General features: G+C 34.8%; 1 protein-coding gene across 1 annotated transcript in view; it reads right to left on the reverse strand.

The window, feature by feature from the left end:
- The window catches only part of LOC129231754 (tyrosine-protein phosphatase 99A-like), a gene marked incomplete at its 5' end in the record, with an annotated part of 86,691 nt that extends 68,042 nt beyond the window's left edge, over positions 1-18,649 (reverse strand). The window contains 2 exons of the mRNA XM_054866119.1: positions 2,361-2,545; positions 18,463-18,649. Coding sequence (XP_054722094.1) covers positions 2,361-2,545; positions 18,463-18,649 — 372 coding nt within the window. The remainder of the gene's footprint in view (positions 1-2,360; positions 2,546-18,462) is intronic.
- Positions 18,650-19,771: the final 1,122 nt, after the last annotated feature.

Here is a 19,771-nt window from a genome sequence, read left to right on the forward strand (position 1 = left end):
TTACTAATGAAACTGTTGACGATTTTGTCAGTTCACCTCTATATTTTCAAGCAAAAGACAATTTACAGAATTGATCAATCGCAAAATAGAGCTCTTTTGGACCCTTCACTGTCAAACAGATACCTAATGCGGAACTTGAAAAAGATGGATAAAACGAGTGACATTATTGAAAGTGAGTATTGGAATTTACATAAGAGGTCGAAAGAGAAGTTAGTTCAGTAGCAGAAGCATCTTCATCTGTTTGTGGAGCAACAAGTTGTGATGGCTTTATAGGCACAACATTGACGTCTCGTAAATTTTATGTCAAAATTCAACAGACAAAAAAGTGAAACTTCTATCTACACACACACAAAAAAAAACTACTGCACCTAAATCTAGGCGCTTTGGAGGGCACTAGGGTGAAGTTTGATTGCCGCTACCTCCTTGAGAGGAATTCCAAGTTATTTTACCCTAATTTCAGGAAAACAAGCGTAGAGCTGCTGTAAAACAGCGACGAAGGCGGTGCATCAACGGTCTTTTGGTGCTTTCCTCTTTTACACTTTAGATTTAATTCCAAAGAATTATGTAGTGTTATTATACGAAAGACAATTAAAAATGGCTTTAATTTTAAAAAAAATAGTGAAAATTTTACGTCCAAAGATCAAAATAATAAAACTCTGCAAATATTGCATATTTCGCCGGTCGAGGCTCTAACATTGTACACTATTAATACATTTTTTTTTTCATGAGCAAAGAATCTTACTAGGCAACCATTTTCACCCCTGATGTTTTTTAAAAATGTACATAAGAAATTTAAAAAATTTTGGCGAAACTTCAAGGGCCTGACTGAGGGGTCTAAATATGTTTTGGTTACCATTCATTTTTTACACGAATATTACATGTCGATACCCAACTTTTCCCACCACACGCAATTAAAAAAATTATACATAAGAATTTTTTTTTATTTTAAAAACGGCAATTTTTACATATTTGAAGAAAAACTTCAAGGGGCTGTTGAGGGATCTAAATAGCGTTTGATTTTCGAAAAAAAATTTTACATGAACATTTGATGCCAATACACAACTTTTCCCACCACAGGCGTTTTCGATTTCAAAAAAAAAAGTTAAAATCGACCCCACCTCCCTAAGAACAATGGCCCACCCTCCCCTCCTTAATATCGTGAAGCCCTCTGCAAAAAGCTCCCCCCCCCCCCCGCTTAAAAGAGAAAAATACCCCTCAAACAACGCCCTAAAAATTTAAATGCCGCAATCTGCGCCATGACCCTTTTAGGTGCGCATCCCTGATTACGCCATGAGCATATCAACAAATGACATTGTGAGGATACGAGACAAAGGTCCTGCACTTCTTCCAAAAAAAACTCACATTTATCATAAAACTTTCAACATGTAGAAAATTCCGAGCATTGCTGAAAGATAAATTACCTTAATTTCCATCTTTTCAAATTCACTTAATCTAAGTTTACTTCTGGTCAAAGATTTTTGTTGGTTTTCATTATGTTATACATGAATGCAAGACATGTTTAATAGTTATAACATTCAGATTATGCCATGAGCATATCAACAAATGATATTGAGATGATAGGACACAAAAGTCCTACACTTGTTTCAAAAAAAATCTCACATTTATGATAAAACTTTCAGCATGCAGAAAATTCCGAGCATTGCTGAAAGATAAATTACTTTAATTTCCATCTTTTTGAAATCATTTAATCTAAACTTACTTCTGGTCTAAGATTTTTGTTGGTTTTCATGATTTATGCATGCATGCAAGACATGTTCAATATTTATAATATTCAGATTTTTAACATAATATTCGACGATTCAAAAGCATAATCAATAATAAAAGAAACGCTGCTTCGATTAAAATGACTGAACAACATTCAACTAGTTCGGTAGGTACAATCACGCAAGGCAACCCGATCGGTACGAAAAAAAATACAAATGTTTCTTCACTCAAAATGTTTTGAAAAAAAATACAGAGTAATTTCATTGGCAAGAGAAGGATTGAAATAATAACACCACAATAAAGAAACACAAAACAAAACAATAGGCAAATAGAGTAGTTCATGAGTTACCTGCGATTTATTACGGAGAGTGATGCAGCTAACAAAATAGACGAATAACAAAAAACGCATTACAAAACAAAGACGACGCTACTGACACAATAACCAGAAATCCACATTTAAAAAAAAACAGCCACGGAAATTCAATTAAAAATAAAAACAACGACTTAGAAGTAAAGCACTCAAAAGACTTCCAGTTAGTGTAAACAGGACGTGTTCTCTCACGGTTCACAGTTAAAACAACAAGCAGTTAAAATAGATACAAAGAAAATAACGCCGAGTTTGACAAGTCACTCACCCTCAAGGTTGGATCCCTCAAGATAATTTCACGCTCTTCTTCGGGCCGGTCTCGTGGCCGGTAAGTAATACGGTAACCTAAAAATTCACCGTGGATTGTGTGCTTGGGAGGTGGCGCCCACTGGAGACGTATCGATGTACTACTCGTGTTGAAAGCACTAGTTATCGTGGGTTTTCCGTCTGGCACTGAAAAGAAAATTACAATTTATTTATTTATTTGAAATTGTATGATGCACTACTAATATTCTTTCTTAGAAACATAGTTTCTTGTATAAATCTTTTCTGCGCCCAGAACAAAATATATTTAAGGATCAGTTCAGTCATTCGTAGAAGTTACTGAGTCCCCAAGGTACCTAAAAAGGGCAGACTGCATGAAGAATCAAAATCAGATACATTTATTGAATTTTCTCTTACAAATTGCAATTGGTAATATTTTCCCCATTTTTAACAATTTGTCCTCACGTTTTAAAATAGTGAGTGGAGACCGGATTTTCGAAATTTAGTCCCTATTTGTCTACACTTGTTAAGAAAATTTTGAAAATTTGCACTTTAACTATATCATTTTTATTTTTTTTTATTTTTCAGGTATCAGTCCACACACACATTTGGAGGAATATTGAAAAAATTATTTGCTTCTTTTTTTTTTCTTAGTTGTGTTTGTTTATTTTGAAAAACATGAAAAAAAAAGTATTAAAAAATGTTTTCTTTTTCCTTTAAATAATGAAATATAAGTAAGATTTATAAGTAAGCTTTATACGCAGACATGGGAGCCCATATGCAAAATTTTGCGGGGGGGGGGGGGGGGCTCAGATGTTTTCCTCATGGTTTAGCAGGATATTTTCCCATAGAAACCGATTTTAGTACAGATTAGAGTTTAACATTTTAAATAACTTATTCGGTAACTGCACTGCAGGAGAAGAAATGTTTTTACATTTTTGCGAAGAAAAAAGTACTAAAAGCAAGGAAGTTCTAATTTCTAAGAGGGGGGGGGGCTTGAGCCCCCACTGCCCCCCCCCCCCCATATGGGCGCCTTTGAACGCAGAATAGTCGTACTTGAAGTACCAAGGTCGCAAGGAGGAATAAGAGAAATTCAGTCATTTCTCACTAACTACTAGTTCGTTACATGTTCATAACCTTATGGGGGAGAGGGGGGGGGGATCCGAAGACTTAAAGATCTCGCAGGAAGGAAAAAGAGAAATTGAATCATTTCTCTCTAAAATGATGTACGTTTAAACTATTACTCCTCGTGGGTACTTAATGTCAGCGGATTCGTCCCCCCTCCCCCTCCTAAGGTTATGAATATGTAGAGGTTAAACATATATCAGTTTGCCGAAAAATGATCCAATTTCTATTCCTCCTTGCGGGTACATTGTCAGCGGCTTTGCCTCCCTCCACTCCCCCCTCCTCCCAAGGTTATGAATATGTAGTGGTTAAGGGAAATTGAATTATTTTTCGCCAAAATAATATATGTTTAACTGCTACATACACAATATGACCAAAAGTATTGGGACACTTTGAAAAATTCACATGTTTACGGATTTCTCGAGAAATAAAAGACTAATTGCTCTGTAATTTTTTTTCACGTAATAAGGTATATTCCAGCTGTCATTTTAAAATAAATTTGAATCTACTATTCATTTAGGGGACCAGCAACAAATTGAGAAAACAAAAATAGGTTTTCGATCATCCTTCATTGTAAATAGCTGAGAATAAGCTCTAAATTTCAGAAATAAGTAAACGAACTATTTAGAATTTATTTTTATAATTTCGTGAAAGTATTATGGAGATATACACATTTCTTTCAAAAATACAAATTTTATTTGAAGGTTTTCGGCATGACACGCAGAGTTCTCCTTCAAACGTTACTAAACTTTCAGAATATTTGACAGCATACAAGAGAAACATAGTAATAAACTTTGAAATTAGAAGATGAAAATGTAATGAAATATGAAAGTTTAAAGCAATTAATTTTTCGCTGCGCATGCGCGAAAAATAGCAATTTATAAATTTCATAATCGAGAGCCCCAGATAGATCCTGCGGCTCATAAAAAATTTTCACCTCGATATCATTAAAATGTAAAAAGTTATCAGCGATCTAATGAACCGAATTTCAACAATTCTTGGATTGGCGACGAATCGTGAGGGATCGTTCGCAAATAATCCGTTTTTATCATGAATCAGTTTACACGATAACAGGAAAGTGTTGCCGGTTTGCGAACGACCCCTTACCATTCGTCGCCTATTCAAGAATTATTGAAATTCGGCTCATTAAGATATCTGATAAATTTTTAAATTTTAAAGATATCGAGGTGGAATTTTGTAATGAGTTGCAGGATCTATCTGGGATTTGGATTATGGAGGTTATAAATTGCTATCTTTTGTGCATGCGCAGTGAAAAATGACTTTCTTCGAACGTTCATATTTCATTAAACTTTCAATCTTTTAGCTTCAAATTTTATTATTATGTTTCTCTTGCATGCTGTCAAACATTCTGAAAGTTTAGTATCGTTTGACGGAAAACTCTGCGGGTTATGAGCCGAAAACCTTCAAAAGAAATTTGTGCTTTTGAAAGAAATGCTTATATCTCCGGGGGTATAAGAGATACTTTCACGAAAATATAAAAATAAATTCTACACAGTTCGTTAACTTATTTCTGAAATTTATAGCTTATTCCCAGCGATTTACAATGAAAGTTGATCAAAAACTTTTTTGTTTCCTCATCCCCTAAATAAATAGTAGACTTAATTTTTACTGGAAAATGACAGCTGGAGTATACCATTAATGTAAAAAACTTAGAGTAACTGGTGTTTTATTTCTCGAGAAATCCGTAAAAATGTGAATTTTTGAAAGTGTCTCAATACTTTCGGTCATATAGCGTATTCATAAACTAGGAAGGAGGGGGGGGGGGACGTATAAGTGACTCCCAGGTAAGCAATAAGTTGCGATTCACGTCAACAGATATCTAAAAATAGAAAAAAAAATGCTACATAATTAAATAAATTATAATTCATTCTTAAGCAGATATAAATGATTTGCTGCCTGCCCTGTATAGTGGTCAGAGGAGTCTGATTGCCATGAGGTGTTCCCGGGTTCGAATCCCGGCTTGAGCATGGATGTACTTTCTCTCTCTTGTCCTTCCTTTGTGTGAATGTGTTGTTATGCTGTGAATGGTTGCCTACCCTATAAACGGGTCCCTATGGCATGTGTGTACTGTGGAAGTCGGACTTCACACCAAATTACGATACAGTTGGAAAAGTGAAGCAACGCACCCCAAACTGCCAGTCTCTAGCTGGCACAAGACAACAACAATGATTTGCATTTAAACGCCTGACAGAAAATCATGAAGTCAAAATTATTTTCTCCATTCATTGTTCCGCCTGAAACAGAAGGAACTACTGGAGCAATTTTTTTTTTTCACTTTTTGATCATAAACACAAGCGTAGCCAGAATTCCCTTATGGAGGGGTGTTTTTTGATCAGAAAAGTCCTAACATGTGTATATAATAAACCAAGGTCAAGGGATTTTCCAGTAATAAATGATCATTTTGCTTTCATTTTGTAATCACATTCTAAAATCAATGCTACCATCACGTGTGTAAATTTGTGTCATTCTGACTACTCCTTCTAGTCGTTTTTCTTTTTCTTTTCTTTTGGTTAAAGAGAGCATATTAGCGTAATTGAACTTGTTTACATCATTTTGCATCCTACTAAATCAAGTTATTTACATGTTAATCAAAAATAACTGTTTTTTTCAAAAAGTTCATGAACCGTAAACAGTCACTCGAAATAACAGAAACTGTTTAGTTTGTATAATCTCTCTCTCTCTCTCTCTCTCTCTCTCTCTCTCTTTCTTTTCCGTAATGTCATCTGTCTCACTATTATTAGAAATATTTACCTACCAATCAATCTGCAAAAAACATGAAAATTATATTGTCTTCAAATTAAATGTTTAAAATATTGCAGCAATAATAGAAAACACATTGATTTTGAATAGGTTTTTAACCATCATGTATCAAAGTAAGGGGGTATTTTATTTAGTAATAATCCCAAATTCAATTATAATCGAAAAATAGCACCACTAGTTAAATACGAGGAAAACTTTCAGTAAAAATATTGAATTTTAATTATACCCTCCGATAAGATTTATGATATTTATGTGACACAGAAGCATAGAAGGACGTAGCTAACAAGCTAACCCTCCTCCCTCTATCCCCAATCAATTACGTTTTGGAGTTTTTTTTTTAAATCAGTTCATTTAAAGATGTCATAATGAAGAGTTAGTTGAGGGAAAGTTGACCTATTTTTTGATGTAAATGTGTACCTACTATGACACACACACACACACACACACACATATATATATATATATATATATATATATATATATATATATATATATATATATATATATATATATATATATATATATATATATATATATATATAAAGCCTGCTTTGAAGCTTTTGTGTGATTTAACTTACTAGGATCATTTTTTTCTGCTTTAAACAACTTCCGTAATAGGTATTTTCTTTTTACTTTGAACATTAAAAAAAAAAATTTGATACTCTACAGATAAACCAAGTGATATTGTAAAGCAGTGTGCAAATTTTGAATAAGTGTGATATAGATATCAATGGTTTCTTGACAAAAAAAAAAGTTCATTTTAGGATGTTTCGACGACTTAATAACAATGAGCACATTTAATAAAATTCAGCACCGTAAGAAGGAAGAATGTAGGTTGCAAGAAAAAAAACGCACTAACACACAAAAGCAGAAAAGAGCAAAAAATGTTTAATTAACAAAACCAGTTCATAATAGCACTCATTAAAAGAAGTTTTGCATTAATTTGTCTTCTGCAGAAAGGAATTTTTATTTCGCTCAGAAATGGAGTTCCGTTAAAACTAAAACGTGTGACAGAACACCCGGAAGTTAACTTTTATTTCTAAAGGAGATTTTATTTTTCTTGTGTTACTTCAAACAGGGGAACGCATTAAAAATTATTTGAAAGCCAGAGAACTGAATGCATCTACCTTGCAAAAATAGGACGGAGGATAGATTCTTTTATGTAAAACAGATAGTCAATTTTACTAAAATAAAATTTGTAATTTTTTACTCCTTAAGCGCATGATTACGAAATAACTACACCGGTATTTTAACTTCTGTGCGTAAATGGGAGTTATTATTATTAATGTATATAGCTTTCGATCAACACAGCAATTAAAGGGCTATTCATTTCATAAAATGGTTGAGTTTTAATACACACTTAATGGTTTCGAATACAGTCGAATTCAAATATAACGAGCCCTGATTTAACGAGAACCCGGATTTAGTGAAGAAATCAGAAACACTTGGTTGGTACAATGTTAAGTCTATGGGAGCATAACTCGCTTTTAACGAACACACCCCGCTTATAACGAACAATACCTTGTGATTTATAAAATTTCTATTGATTTCCAACTCAGTTTATCCTTCTTTGGGTAAATTTTCTTTAATATTCCGAGGCAGGCCCAGCTAAAAATAATCTTCAGAAAATCTGCAGAAATGAATTTTTTTTGGAGTATTTTTCAAGATTTCTGCAGATTTTTAGAAGACAAGCAAAATCTGCATTTTTTCTTCAAAATAATCTGCAGAAAATCCACACAAAAAGTTTTCTTTTTAGTTTTCTCTTAATATTCTGCAGATTTTTTGAAGGTAAAAAAAATCTGCAAATTTTCTTCAATTAGATCTACAGAAAATCTATACAAAAAATTCTCTTACAGTTTTCTCTAAACATTTCGCACGTTTGTAGATATTTTATGGTCATCAAAAAGAAATCTGTATTTCAATTTAAATTATTTTTCAAAGTTTTATTACAGCATAAAAGTTTTTCACACTTTAAATTTTTTTTATATTTTTTTTCAGTTTTTAGAAAATTAAACACATTTCTTTGTTTTTCTAATTAAAATCAGTAATAAATACCTTAAACTTTTCCCCCAAGAACTTTGATTTATATTTTGATAACTTAAATTGAAATTTAAAAGCATTTTAACCCGTTTGAAACATTTACCAAATAAAAAATGTCTGTTTATTGTATTATATAAATAATATGACATGAAAATCAATTTTAATATAAGTGCATGATTCAAATCAAATAAAAGTGAAATTACAATACATCATTTTTTTATTTATTATTATTATTATTATTATTATTATTATTTTTGAAAACAAAACGATATTGAATAACGCAAGTTATTACATGGTTTGAAAGGGCTTTCAAAAATGTCAATTTCAAGAAGGATATGGATTAGAACAGAGTCAAATTTGTCTCACTTGGAGAAAAATCAGGAAAATGAAAATAAATAAGAACAAATATGACTTGAAATAATGTTCTCGAACGGCGCGCCGTTCGAGTACAAACGCACCGAACGCCAAGCCTCTTACCGTCCACGGAGGCCTCGGTGCGTCCCGCAATATTCGGGTGCCACAAGGCTACGAGAGTAGATGACCCCTCGACCAGGTGACTCGTATTTTTTTTTTTTTTTTTTGCTCCGTCACGGAAACAAATAATTAGGGAAATTTCAAGTTTCATCATTGGAAACCCATGAAAAAATCTTGGATTCATGCCTCGGTTCACAAAAAGGTAAGACACTTTAAAATTCAACAATTATTATTTGATTAAATTAACTTTTATTTAATAAGTGTATTAGTATATTAGGGTTAGTTTGAAACGTTATGCCTAATCGGAGGTTTTTAATTTTTGAAATTTTTATTTTTTCACCGATTGACTTAAAATTTTGAGCGAACATTTACGTTGTCAATATCTATTAATAAAAAAAATTGTGTTCCGATGTCTCAGTAATAACCAGCCTAATTAACTTAATTACTTTCCACCACGTGGTCGATTTGGAGGAATTTTTCGAAATTTTTAATTTTTACAAATAGTTCTATTTATTATTTCGTCTTGAAACTTAATACTAATTTTACAATCATAGCGATGTATTTTTGTGACGAATTTGGTTTAATTATTTCTATTTGCATAAGCTCCAATTTAATAAAATTTAAATTTTCATTTTGGAGGAGCAGTTCAAGTTTTAATTATATGTTTATTAAACAAACATGAAACACCACTCTGTAGTGAATTTACTCATTTTTATTAAAGAGATGTCGAAACTTAAAATTAAAAATGTTTTCGGATTTTTATTGCATTAATTTCATTTGTTATTAATTGTTATCTACTATTTTTAATTTGCTGGGTACATTTTTTGCAGTTTATCTACAGATTTTCTGAAGAATATTTAAGTATATTTGAAACATGCTTTCTTCACAAAATCTGCAGAAAATTTGAGCATATTTGGAACACGCTTTCTGCAAAAAATCTACAGATAAAATCTGCAGATTTTCTATAGAAAGCAAGTTCCAAATATGCTTAAATTTTTTGCAGATTTTTTTTAGCTGGGGGGGGGGGTGGACTGGGTCCGAGTCAACCTTGGCGTCCAAAAGGCGCAAAAAAAAGTGCAAAAAAAAAAAAAGTGCAATAAAAAAGAAAGTGAAAAAAAAAAAAAAGAAAAAAAAACGATGGTACGCAGGTTTACGAGTTTAAAGAAAAAAAAACGAAGAAAAATCGTACAGGTTTGTGAGCGAAAATACAAAGAAAGAAAGAAAATTGCACCAAAATATTAAAAAAATAATTTAATCAAAAAAACTTTTTAAATAAAAAAAAGGTGTTCAGACTTGAGGGCGCAAAGGCGGGAGGGCGCATCGGTCCGTGGGCCTGTTCCGAAGTCAACCGGAGGTAGCAATAAATCATAAATCCTGAGATCAAGCGATGAAAGAACTTTTTTAATTTGTGGAGTGAAAATATTTAAAAACTATGTATGTGTGTTTTGTGTAGTTTTCAAAAACAATGACACAAGAAAGATATATTCAGACAGTTCAAAGTAGTGATGGGCATAATCGAGATCTTTTGATAATCGAGATCTCGGGAATCGAGTACTTCTGATAATCGAGTGATTGATAATCGAGATCTTTTTAAGTCGCTCACTCGAGTGATTGATAATCGAGATCTTTTGAAATCGAGAACTCGAGCGATTGACTTCTCGAGATCTTCCGAATCGAGTACTCGAGCGATTGACTTCTCGAGATCTTTTGAATCGAGTACTCGAGCGATTGACTTCTCGAGATCTTTTGAATCGAGTACTCGAGCGATTGCCTTCTCGAGATCTTTTGAATCGAGTACTCGAGCGATTGACTTCTCGAGATCTGTTTCAAATCGAGATCTCGAGATGTTTCAAATCGAGATCTCGAGACGTTTGAATCGAGTACTCAAGTAGTTCATTTTCTGCGCTTTTCCAAAATTGAGTTGACTGCTACGGGGGTGCCCACTAAAAGGGGGTGGAGCATGGCGCAGCCTGTGCAACTAAAATTTTTAGAGCCGGTTTTATGAGAGGTTTTTTTTAATCTCATTTTCGGAAGGGGGGGAGGGGGTCCATGGCGCAGCCTGCGAAACCGAAATTTTTAGAAGCTGTTTTTTTTCCATCTCATTTCGGGAGGGGGGGAGGGCTCTTTCTAGACGGATGCTCCGTAACATTTGAGAGGGTGCGCCATCGCCTTGCGAAAGGTGGGAGATGGACTCCCTTGACTTCAGTTGAATTCCCGCGTTGTTTTGGCAGGGGTGCGCTCGAGATAGGAATGTGACATTTAGGCTACCATTTAGGGGTATAATAAGGGGCGCACCCTCCTGGCTTTTAGAAGTTTTAGGTTAAGTTGGGGGGGGGTATTGACACCCCCCTTTTAGAAGGGGAATCAATACCACTCCCCCCAAATTCCATGAAAAATTCTAGTTTTTACATTTAAGTCTGGGTCTAGTTTTTTGTTGTTTTCCGATAAACAGATACACCTTTTGTCCCCTTACCCTTACGGTAAAGTTCTAAATGCAAGCTTGTTTTAGGGGGTCGATTCGATAGATTTTAGTCTTCATTTTAGGGTCACAATCCTTGGGGGATGCAGGTTCGACTAGATTCCCTGTTAGCTTGTCAGAAACTAGGAGCTCGGCATTTGGGCGACTGAGTAATTTATTCGAACGGTTATGCATTTAAGCTAATGATTTTCAGTTATCACGTGATTATTTCGAATGGTTTCGGGCTCTCAAACACGAAGTTAATAATGTAAACAAGTAGGGGAATAGTTGCTCTGCGCAAAAGTACTCATTCTTTTCTAGTTTATAGCTTTGCTTTTTTTTTTTTTTTTTTGATGCTCTTGTTGAGAGTAGTTAAGTATATTTATCTGACTAATATATGAGGAGGGAGGGTAAAATATTTGTGATTGCGTTTTCCAGAGGATTGGGATTCCCGGCGCAATGAAAAGTGTACAAGTGTGGCTTGAAGTGCATTGAATTTCATGATTTTTTTTTTCTTTCTTGATCCGCTCTTTTTTATTTTTCTTTTTCATTCGTCGACTTTAGGAATATGCAATAACAGTAAAAGTGCAGGGAGTGAAGTTGAAATGTTTCTAAGTGCATTAAAAAGAAATATTGAAGTTTGTCGTGTGGGATTTATTTTAGCTTCCACACTTCGGCCCAATTTTTAAATAAAAATTACATTTTATACACATTGTTTTTTTTTTTTTTTGAAATTCCATACGCAAGATATTTGTGACTTCTTGTGTGCGTAGCATTTATTTCCGCGCGGGTAGTTAAATTTAAGTATTTTGCTTGTTTTACTCGCTTCTGTTTATGTCATACTCCTTATAGTTTCGTAAATGTTGATTAGCATATTATTTACTCAACTTAAAAAATTTCAGTCAAATAATGTGCTGATTTTATTTTATTATTATTATTATTATTTTTTTTTTTTTGTAAAGTTGAGGCAAAACTGCTGAAAATGCTTACGCTCGCAACGGTCCATTTCGGAATTTAAGATTCCGTAGCTACGTTTCATTTTCCGTGCGTTGGTCCTCAAAAAGGTTAAAATTGATTATCAAGTTTCTCTGAAAAGCAGATTACGTATTCGGTTTTCAAATCATCCGAGATGCTCGATAACCGAGCACTCCACAACAAACCATATATTATACAAGAGAGAGCGCGGGGGAGGGGGTAAATGGCGCAGACGGCGCCATTGAAATTTTGAAGAGGAGAGGGTAACTTAAGCGGCTTTAATTTATTTTAGGAGGTTCAACGTCACATTTGAGGGATGAGTGTCATCGCCCGGGGGGGGGGGGGGAACACCACTGCATTGTAAACACCTTGCGTTTAAACATTTCATAATCGTTTTAACATGGCTGCCACAGCGTTAACAATCGCTTTAAAACATTTACTCAACGAAGTGTGCTCTCTGAGTAACCCCATTCGAGAAAAAGCACTCGAGAAGCAATATTTGATTCTAAAACCTTATAGAATGACAGGGGTGTCCGTCCGTCCCTGTGAGCAATGGCGCGCTTCTTATGACAATCCCTCCTGCCAAAAGAAACGATAATCCGAAAAAGGGCTAAGACTACCTTAAATTTTCAATTACACGTTTTGTACCATACCGGTCAAGGGCGCCCATATGCAAAATTTTAAGGGGGGGGGGGGGGGGCTCAGATATTTTCCACATGGTTTAGCAGGATATTTTCCCCATGGAAATCGATTTCAGTACAGATTAGAGTTATTAAAATTTGACATTTTTAATAACTTATTGATTAATTGCTGGAAAAGAAATAATTTTTCATTTTTGCAAAAAAAAAAAAAAGTACTAAAAGCAAGGATGTACTAATTTCAAAGAAGGGAGAGGGGGCTTGAGCCCCCACTTGCCCCCCCCCCCCCATATGGAAGCCCTTGATACCGGTTTAATATATTTTTAAGTTTAACAACTCTCAAGTTTAAATCTGCTAGTGTCGCCCAACGACCTGCCCATATTATCATTATCCCTCACTTTTTCATAAAAATTATACATACGTACGTATTTAATCTTAGTCAAGTTCAAAACAGTATGGAAAGCGTTTCTCTATCCTTTGTTTCAAGATTTCACCACCGGATCACACCAGGGGCGGATACAGAAAGCCATTTGAAGGGGGGTGGGGTCATGCTGAAGAAAGCCCTCCCCCATGAACGAAATTCCCGTTTTAGGTACGAAAAAATTCTGAAACTTTTTTGGGGGCCAATAAAAAGCCCCAAATCGGTCAGGAATAAGGCACATAATTGGGGATAAACGTTGCATATTAATATCATACGCAATAAAACAAAGTAGTAGTTCAAATATTTTCTTTGAAAAATAATTGATGTATTGAAAAGATAAGATACTGTCATCGTTTACATTTTATGCATAAATTGTTTGAACACAATGTGTACGGATACTATTGTCGAGAGTTTAGGGGGAGGGGTCATGACCCCCACGACCCTCCATTGTATCCGCCACTCACACAATACATGCCCCTTCATATATTCGCTCATATGATAATTAACAATTTTCATTCTAAAAATATCGTTCGATTATTAAGGAATCTCTCAATTATCGAAAATTCGAAGCCAAACATTCAACTATTACCCCATTCGAATAAAGCAAGAGAAAAGCAATCATTCGATTTTAAAAATCATTCCAAATCTATCCATTCCAAGAGCAAAGGGCACCACCTATGAAGCTCTTCCCCCAAGAGCAATACCCCCAAAAGAGACAAAATCCCCTAAAAATTACAATCCCGCAGTTAACGTCAAAACTCCCCCTCCCCTCCCCTCTTATTTCACCCATAGGAATGAATTACACGAGAAGTTAACCACTTGTTTTATAAGAAATAACTAAGTACCTTTGTGCCGAGAAGTAACATGAAATAACAAACGTATTGTATCCCAAATATACAGAGTACTGAATAAAATATGACAACGTATATAAAGTACAAATTGACGTTGTCATATTTTAGTATACGTTGTCATATTTTATTCACTATGCAGTACAAAGTTTTCGACTACTTTTTATGTATACAGAGTACTGCAGAAACGTGTTTTGGAGTTTTAAGGTACATTTTTTTCAACAAAATATTAAGCTTTTACATATAAGGTGTCATTCCTTTGTTACGTATGGAAGATTTTGGCCATTTTTGACCCCCCCCCCCATGTAAGGGTACGTAAGGTTTTTCAAACCCCTCCCCCTATTCTTACGTAAGATTCCATTTCGTTTTTCGAAATAATGAAATGACTAATCTAATATCACTGGAATCGAAATTTCATTCACTATTATTAAATTAAACCTTTTTGTGTGATGAAATATTTACTAAAAAGTTGGAATCTAGACTGAATGTGTTTTCGACATTTTTTTTGTATATGATGCGATAGTAGTTAAAAATAAAACATGCTATACAATAGTGCAATTCTTTTATTATGTTTTACATTATTAATTCTTCGTAAAACAAATAAAAAACAGTCATCTTAATACGTTTTTATTTTCCAGACGCAAATGAAACGTCGGCTTGGAAAATACTGCGTAAGAATGCGTTTGAACCCCTCCCCCCCCCCCCCAAAAAAAAGTATGTAGACATTTTTCCAACCCCCCACCCCCTCGGGACCCTTACGTAATTGATGAATGGTCCGTAAAGACATCCAGTAATGTCCTTACATCCAGAATCTCACTATTTTGCGTTGAAAAAAGGGTTCCTTGAAACCCCGAAACACGTGTCTGCAGTGATCTGTATATTTGGGCTCTAAAACGTTTGTTATTGCCCATTACACTTGTATCATTACCCAATAGTATAGTCGAAGGTAAACGTAAGGGGGAAGACGTCCCCTCAGGTTTTCAACTTAAGTATTCCCGTTTTTTACCGGAACTATAATTTCAATGCCTCTCAAGTTAGAACCTTATTAGCGCCTCCAACCTTTACTTCCACCACCGGGACACACAACACATGTCTCCCACAGACCCGTCCATGTGTTCATTCATTAACACCTTTCGCTCAAAACATATCATTAGACTACCAAGGCATCCCAAACAATCATTTGATAATCAAGCATTCAACAGTATACATTCAATTATAACACTATTCGAATGAAACATTCGAAAGGCAATTATTTGATTGTAATACCATTTAGATCGCAAGGGTATCTATTCCTCAAGTGTGCTGGCACACTTTTTAAAATTAGGGATCCTCTCTCCCCCTCCAGAAGGACACTCAATAAAAAAGACTAACGTCCATTAGGAATTTCAATGGCGCAGTCTGCGCAATGACCCACCTCCCCTGTGGGCTCCTCAGCGCAGCCTGTCTTTCTGGGGGAAGGGTTAAAAGGTTTCAATGCAAATTGATTCGGAAGACAGAAAAAAACCATGCTCATTCTTCATAAGTAAAATCATTAACTCTTCAAAGCCAGCCCTTTGAACCCCAAATGACGGATCCGCCCCTGCAACTAAAACATTTCAGAAGCAGGGGTGCCCACCCGCCCTGAGATCAAGTCCCCCCCCCACACCTCAATATCGCAGAGACCTCCCCCCCCCAAAAAAAATGAGAAAAATACCCTTTAAAACACCCCCCTAAAAATGTCAATAGCACAATCTGCGCCATGACCCCCCCCCCCCCCATCCATAGGTGGGCACCCTTGTCAGAAGTCAACTATATTGAGAGGTTCATTCGATTATCAAACACTGCTCGAGTGATTGACATCTCGAGAACTCAACATCTCGAGAAGTTCAAAGCGAGAACTCGAGCAGTTGATCGCTCGAGCACTCGGAAAGTGACAATCGAGAACTCGAGCAGTTGATCGCTCGAGTTCTCGGAAAGTGATAATCGAGAACTCGAGAAGTTCATCGCTCGAGAACTCGAAAAGTGATAATCGAGTACTCGAGAAGTTCATCGCTCGAGAACTCGAGAAGTGATAATCGAGTTCTCGAATGATCTTGAATAATCGAGTGATTCGATTATGAGAACTCGATTATGCCCATCACTAGTTCAAAGCAAAGCAACCGACCTCTATGGAACTGCAAAGTGATTAAAAAGCAGAAAAAGAAAGGAAAGTTATGATGGTTTTTTTATGATTTCTTTCACGAACTCGTTTTTTACAAGCACTCGATTATAACGAGCAGACATCGCGGGCCCTTTGCGCTTGTTATAAGCGAGTTCGACTGTATAACCATGTCACATGAAACAAACATATTTATAACACTGGTAATAAATAGGTGATTAAAATTAAAAGATCCTCCCCCCCCCCTCCATCCAGTACATTTAGACCAGGTACTTCCAAGGTCCGACTGTGGCTTCTGAGGACACAGGGAACGCAAACTTCTTGCAGTGCCCCCTTCCCCTTGCTTAAATACTACGAAGTGTTGTAATGAATTATTTTTAGTACCGCAATCAGGCAAACTTTGACAATGTTGTACATTATCATTTATAATAAATAGATAATGACTTGGGACGTATGTATCAAGAAGGGCTATATAGTCGGAGTCGGGCTGAATTTGGGGTAAAGAAGTTGGAGTCGTTAGAAAACATGCCGACTTCGACTCCGATCTTTTTTTGCTTGTTTGTTAACTTTCTTTAACTAATAGCAACTATCAGCAAACGGTTTTGTTACCAACATTTTCTAAGTAATCACTTTCAAATAAAATAAAATCAAGTCGAGGCCCGTAGCTCGGGAAGAAACTTCTGAGGGTGTATTTAAATAAGTGTTGGCACGAAAGCACGAATCCGAAAGATACGATAAAATATATGCTTTTTTTTTTAATCTAAAGATTATTTCTTTCAGTTTGGTTCTCCCTATTAAGTATCAAATAAAATAAGTATGTGATTTCTTGGCTACAACACTCAATAATTGCAGTTATTCTTTAAATCTTCGCATTAAGGTTAATTCTAAAGCAGCCAATAAAATAAAATTAAAATTAAAAATTGAGCGAAGAAGAAATATAGTTGTAGCAAAAGCTATTCGTACAAAGCTGAATACCGCCGCATTTTGAGTAAAATTTGCTCCAGTCGTACATGTACCCGGCCTCTCCCCGCAAATATAGTGCCCTAATTTGGTTGAAATTTTATACACGAAATATAATTTAAGATTTATTGGGAAAAATTTTCAGAATTAAAGGATTTATATTTTTCATAAACTCTGAAATTAACTTAGGGTGTCACCCGGGGCAGACCGCCCCCTCTCAAGAAAGGTTTTTTGATATAGTAGCAAAAAAGCGTTTTTTCACTCAAGTTACAGCTATCAAAAATTGAAAGCACACGATTTGATCAACATTTATTTGTTGAACATTAAAGGGGAGCAAATTAATCCTTTTCATTTTTAGATAAATAGGAGTTTTCAATGATCTCATTTTTTAAGTCGTAACTATTGGAAAATTTGATTTTAAAATTGACTTTCTAACGTTGTATGCATCTTAGGTTTACAATAAATTATAACACGAAAATTTCATAAAAAGGAATTAATATTTCAATTTCTGTTTAGAAGTTTTTCCCCTTCCCATGAGGAGGGCAATTGAAAAAAATAAAATAAAATAAATAATTTTAAAAAGCCAGAGTCGGAGTCGGACGCTTTAAAATGCAGGAGTCGGAGTTGGCCATTTTCCTTCCGCCTCCGCAGCACTGGTATCAAGACTATCCTTTTTTAAATTTCAAATGTAATAACACGATAAATATAGTGTTAAGATTGACATTATACTTTGAAATTTGCGAAACTCGAATTTGCAGCAAAAAATAAAATGTTTAGAGACTTATCTTACAAAGCGTAATTTCTAGTTTCATTTATCGGATTTTTTTTACTTAGAGCAGTACACATATATCTTTTACATTGGTTTAATGGATAAAATATACATACTTTGCAGTTAATTTATTTAACAAAAGTTGACCAGTCAGAAAGCGGCGTGTTTTTGAAATGATAAGAAGAATCCAATGTTTTGAACTGTCTTTGAGTAGGTTATCTTGTTCTAAGAAAAGACAAAAGGTGGAACGATTATCTCGGACTGACATAGTATTAAGAGCTCCAGAAAACTTCCAGCCAAGCATGGATTGTCGAACTAAGAAATTGCGCTGCAGTGAATTGGAATGAATAAATAGCAAGACTCTGGTGCATTTGCAAGATACTAGAGAACTTCTACCAGTATAAAACTGGTAACAGTTGAGAATGATAGACGTAATGCATGAGTAAGTTAGTTACAGATTCCATTAAAAAATGCTCTTACCTTCTCTTAATGTAACCATGTAGTAAGATTCTTTGCTGGGTTCGCTGGCTCCAATGGCATTGACAGCAACAACTCTGAATGAATAAACTGTGTAAGGCTGTAATCCAATGACATGGTATGATGTTTTGTTGTCAGCTGTCATTATTCCCATTGCAGATTCCCATTCTCCCATCTCTCCCACTCTGAAATGTAAAAAAAAAAATAATTAATAACGGGAAAAAGCATTACACTTTACTCTCTTCTTATATTGCAAACTATCGGTAAAAAGTCATGTAGAGAGATACGACACATCTGCACCAGTAAAAGCTCCATGTGGCGCCAATTTACCAGTTGTGTTACATATTTTACGGAAATACAATGTTTTATGGTCATTCATCAATAGGAAACATTTTTTTTTTTTTTTTTAATTCTGAAAAAGTTGCATCTGAATCAAATACATGGTGGCGCGAAACTTTAAATAGCAATTTCTCGTTTGAACTCGGTTGTAGATACCACTTTTGCGATTAGCACGACAGTATAGTCTTCAGAACTTATTTAAATGCCAAAAAAGTTTACATTAATGCTATTATGTAAACATTCACACAGGGGTATCCACAGGGAGGGGGGGGGGGGGGTATTATGGCGCGAGTTGCGACATCACTCAAAATTTGGGGGGGGGGATTTATTTATTTATTTTTTTACTTTATATAAATTTATTTATTGATTTATTTTTAATTAAAACTATTTATTTTATTTTAATTTATTCTGTTTATATTTTATTTCATTTATTCATTTAGTTTATGTGTTTGTGTGTGTATGTCATTGGCGTAGCACAGAACTTTTCAGATAAAATAATAATGACAATAATAATTTAAAATAAATAAATTTAAAAAAAAATAAAAAAGTTAATTTAAAAAAATAATAAAAAAAAGTAATTTAAATAAAAAAAATTAAACTAAATAACTTGAATAAAAAAATTTTTTTTAAAGTAAATTTTGAAAAATGTGTTAAAAATATAAAAAAGGGAGAGAGGGTTGAGAGTTGGGGGCTGGGGGGCACCCCTGCATTCACATGAAATTGAAAAGAACAACAGGAGCTGAGTTCTAGTGGGCTCTTATTCTAATTCATGCTTAAGTATAAAAATTTTAAACTATCAGAGAAAGGAAAGGTTGACATTGGAAATAATAAATGAGAAAATTAAGCAACCACCCTGTTATCCCGTATCAGTCTTGTTTGATGATTCGTAGGCTGGAAGGAAGTTTTGGGTGTTGACTTCCGTCTTCGTAGACGTCGACCCACCCATCATTTCCGTTATGGAAGTATCCGATTA

Source organism: Uloborus diversus, chromosome 10 (assembly GCF_026930045.1).
Source record: "Uloborus diversus isolate 005 chromosome 10, Udiv.v.3.1, whole genome shotgun sequence".
Taxonomy (NCBI): Eukaryota; Metazoa; Arthropoda; class Arachnida; order Araneae; family Uloboridae; genus Uloborus; species Uloborus diversus.